This window comes from Sphaeroforma arctica, assembly GCF_001186125.1.
Source record: "Sphaeroforma arctica JP610 unplaced genomic scaffold supercont1.7315, whole genome shotgun sequence".
NCBI lineage: Eukaryota > Ichthyosporea > Ichthyophonida > Sphaeroforma > Sphaeroforma arctica.
This window is the reverse complement of record NW_014033243.1, coordinates 1-1379: the sequence shown is the minus strand read 5'-3', so window position 1 is coordinate 1379 and position 1379 is coordinate 1. Positions and strand designations below refer to the sequence as shown.

The window sequence follows — 1379 nt, the reverse complement described above, 5'->3', positions numbered from 1 at the left end:
GTGAACTCTTCCGAAAGCACTTCACAACATCGCCAGCACTTATACGACAGACATATATATCTTGGTATATACAAAATATAATATATAAATATAAATATGCATCCTTATAGACAAATATAATATATATATATATATATAAATGCATCCTTATACACAAATATATAATATATATATATAAATAAGCATCCTTATAGACAAATAAATAATATATATATAAATACGCATCCTTATAGACAAATACATAATATATATATATATATATATATAATATATATATATATAAATATATATATAAATATGCATCCTTATAGACAAATACGTAATACATATATATATATAAACATATGATACATATATATATAAATATGCATCCGTATGCAGAAGCACCTGAGGTCGATACGCCCGTCAAGGACAGCGATGTGAAGACGTCAGATAGTTCTGCACAGCATCGCAAGCAGTTGTATGAGAGACTGAGCTCTGTAGTAGCAGCCAATGCGTCTGCGATGGGTAAACAATGGCTGGCGGTCGATCTAGTGGATGAGTCTGTTGAGGTATGTGCTGTATACGTACTCGGTGCATACAGTGAGACATGTGTGCCAAATGCAATGATCATATATATAAATATATATTTATATATGTGTGTATGCCTGTGTATGCTTGTGTTCTCCCTAGCCTTCCCATACCACGATGTGTCGTATGGTAATCCAGAGTCCATCCAGGGGCGAATGCTGAGTACATGCACGTGTCTGCGAGTGCTACATCAGGTTGTTTGTGTGCAACCCCTACAGGCCATGTACCCACCAGCCAATTGTTGCAGATAGTTACTTGTGCCTGGAAGAACCCTCTAGCGATGTAGGACGAGTTGTACGTGCATATGCTGATATATACCTTTGGTCCCTGTCGCACCTGGTAACTCTGGTTACTACGCTAACTCTTTATAACGGTATACTTACCGACTACGATATTCCTACCTAGAACGATATACCTACCTAGAAAGATATACGTACCTACAACGATTTCCTACCTAGAAAGATATACGTACCTACAACGATATACCTACCTACAACATATTTACTGGCAAAATAATACGATTGTATGCAATGTCTAAAACAAATCCATAGACACACTAACACACTTATGCTACTTCTGGTTTCACAGGCGTCTGCGGATACTGCACCTGCGCCTTACAACGATATTCCTACCTACCATGTGCCCATCACCAAAATCGTTCGCTTAAGTGGGGAACGTGCGGCGAAGCATGCGGGTTTGGTGGAGTTAGATCTCACGGATAGTAAAGATTTGCAGTTCCAGGCGGGCGATGCGTTTGGCATCTTTCCCCAGAATGATCCCGAGTATGTTTTTGCCTATATATGCAGGTT

The 1379-nt window shown here is 38.5% G+C and overlaps 1 protein-coding gene across 1 annotated transcript; it reads left to right on the top strand.

Annotated features, from left to right (window-relative positions):
• Nucleotides 1-381: 381 nt before the first annotated feature.
• Nucleotides 382-551, top strand: SARC_16085 (hypothetical protein; the record flags this gene model as incomplete). The annotated part of the gene is made up of 1 exon (XM_014289807.1): nucleotides 382-551. A coding segment is annotated over one exon (170 nt), but the record flags the coding sequence as incomplete, so codon positions are not given.
• Between the last annotated feature and the right edge of the window lie 828 nt (nucleotides 552-1379).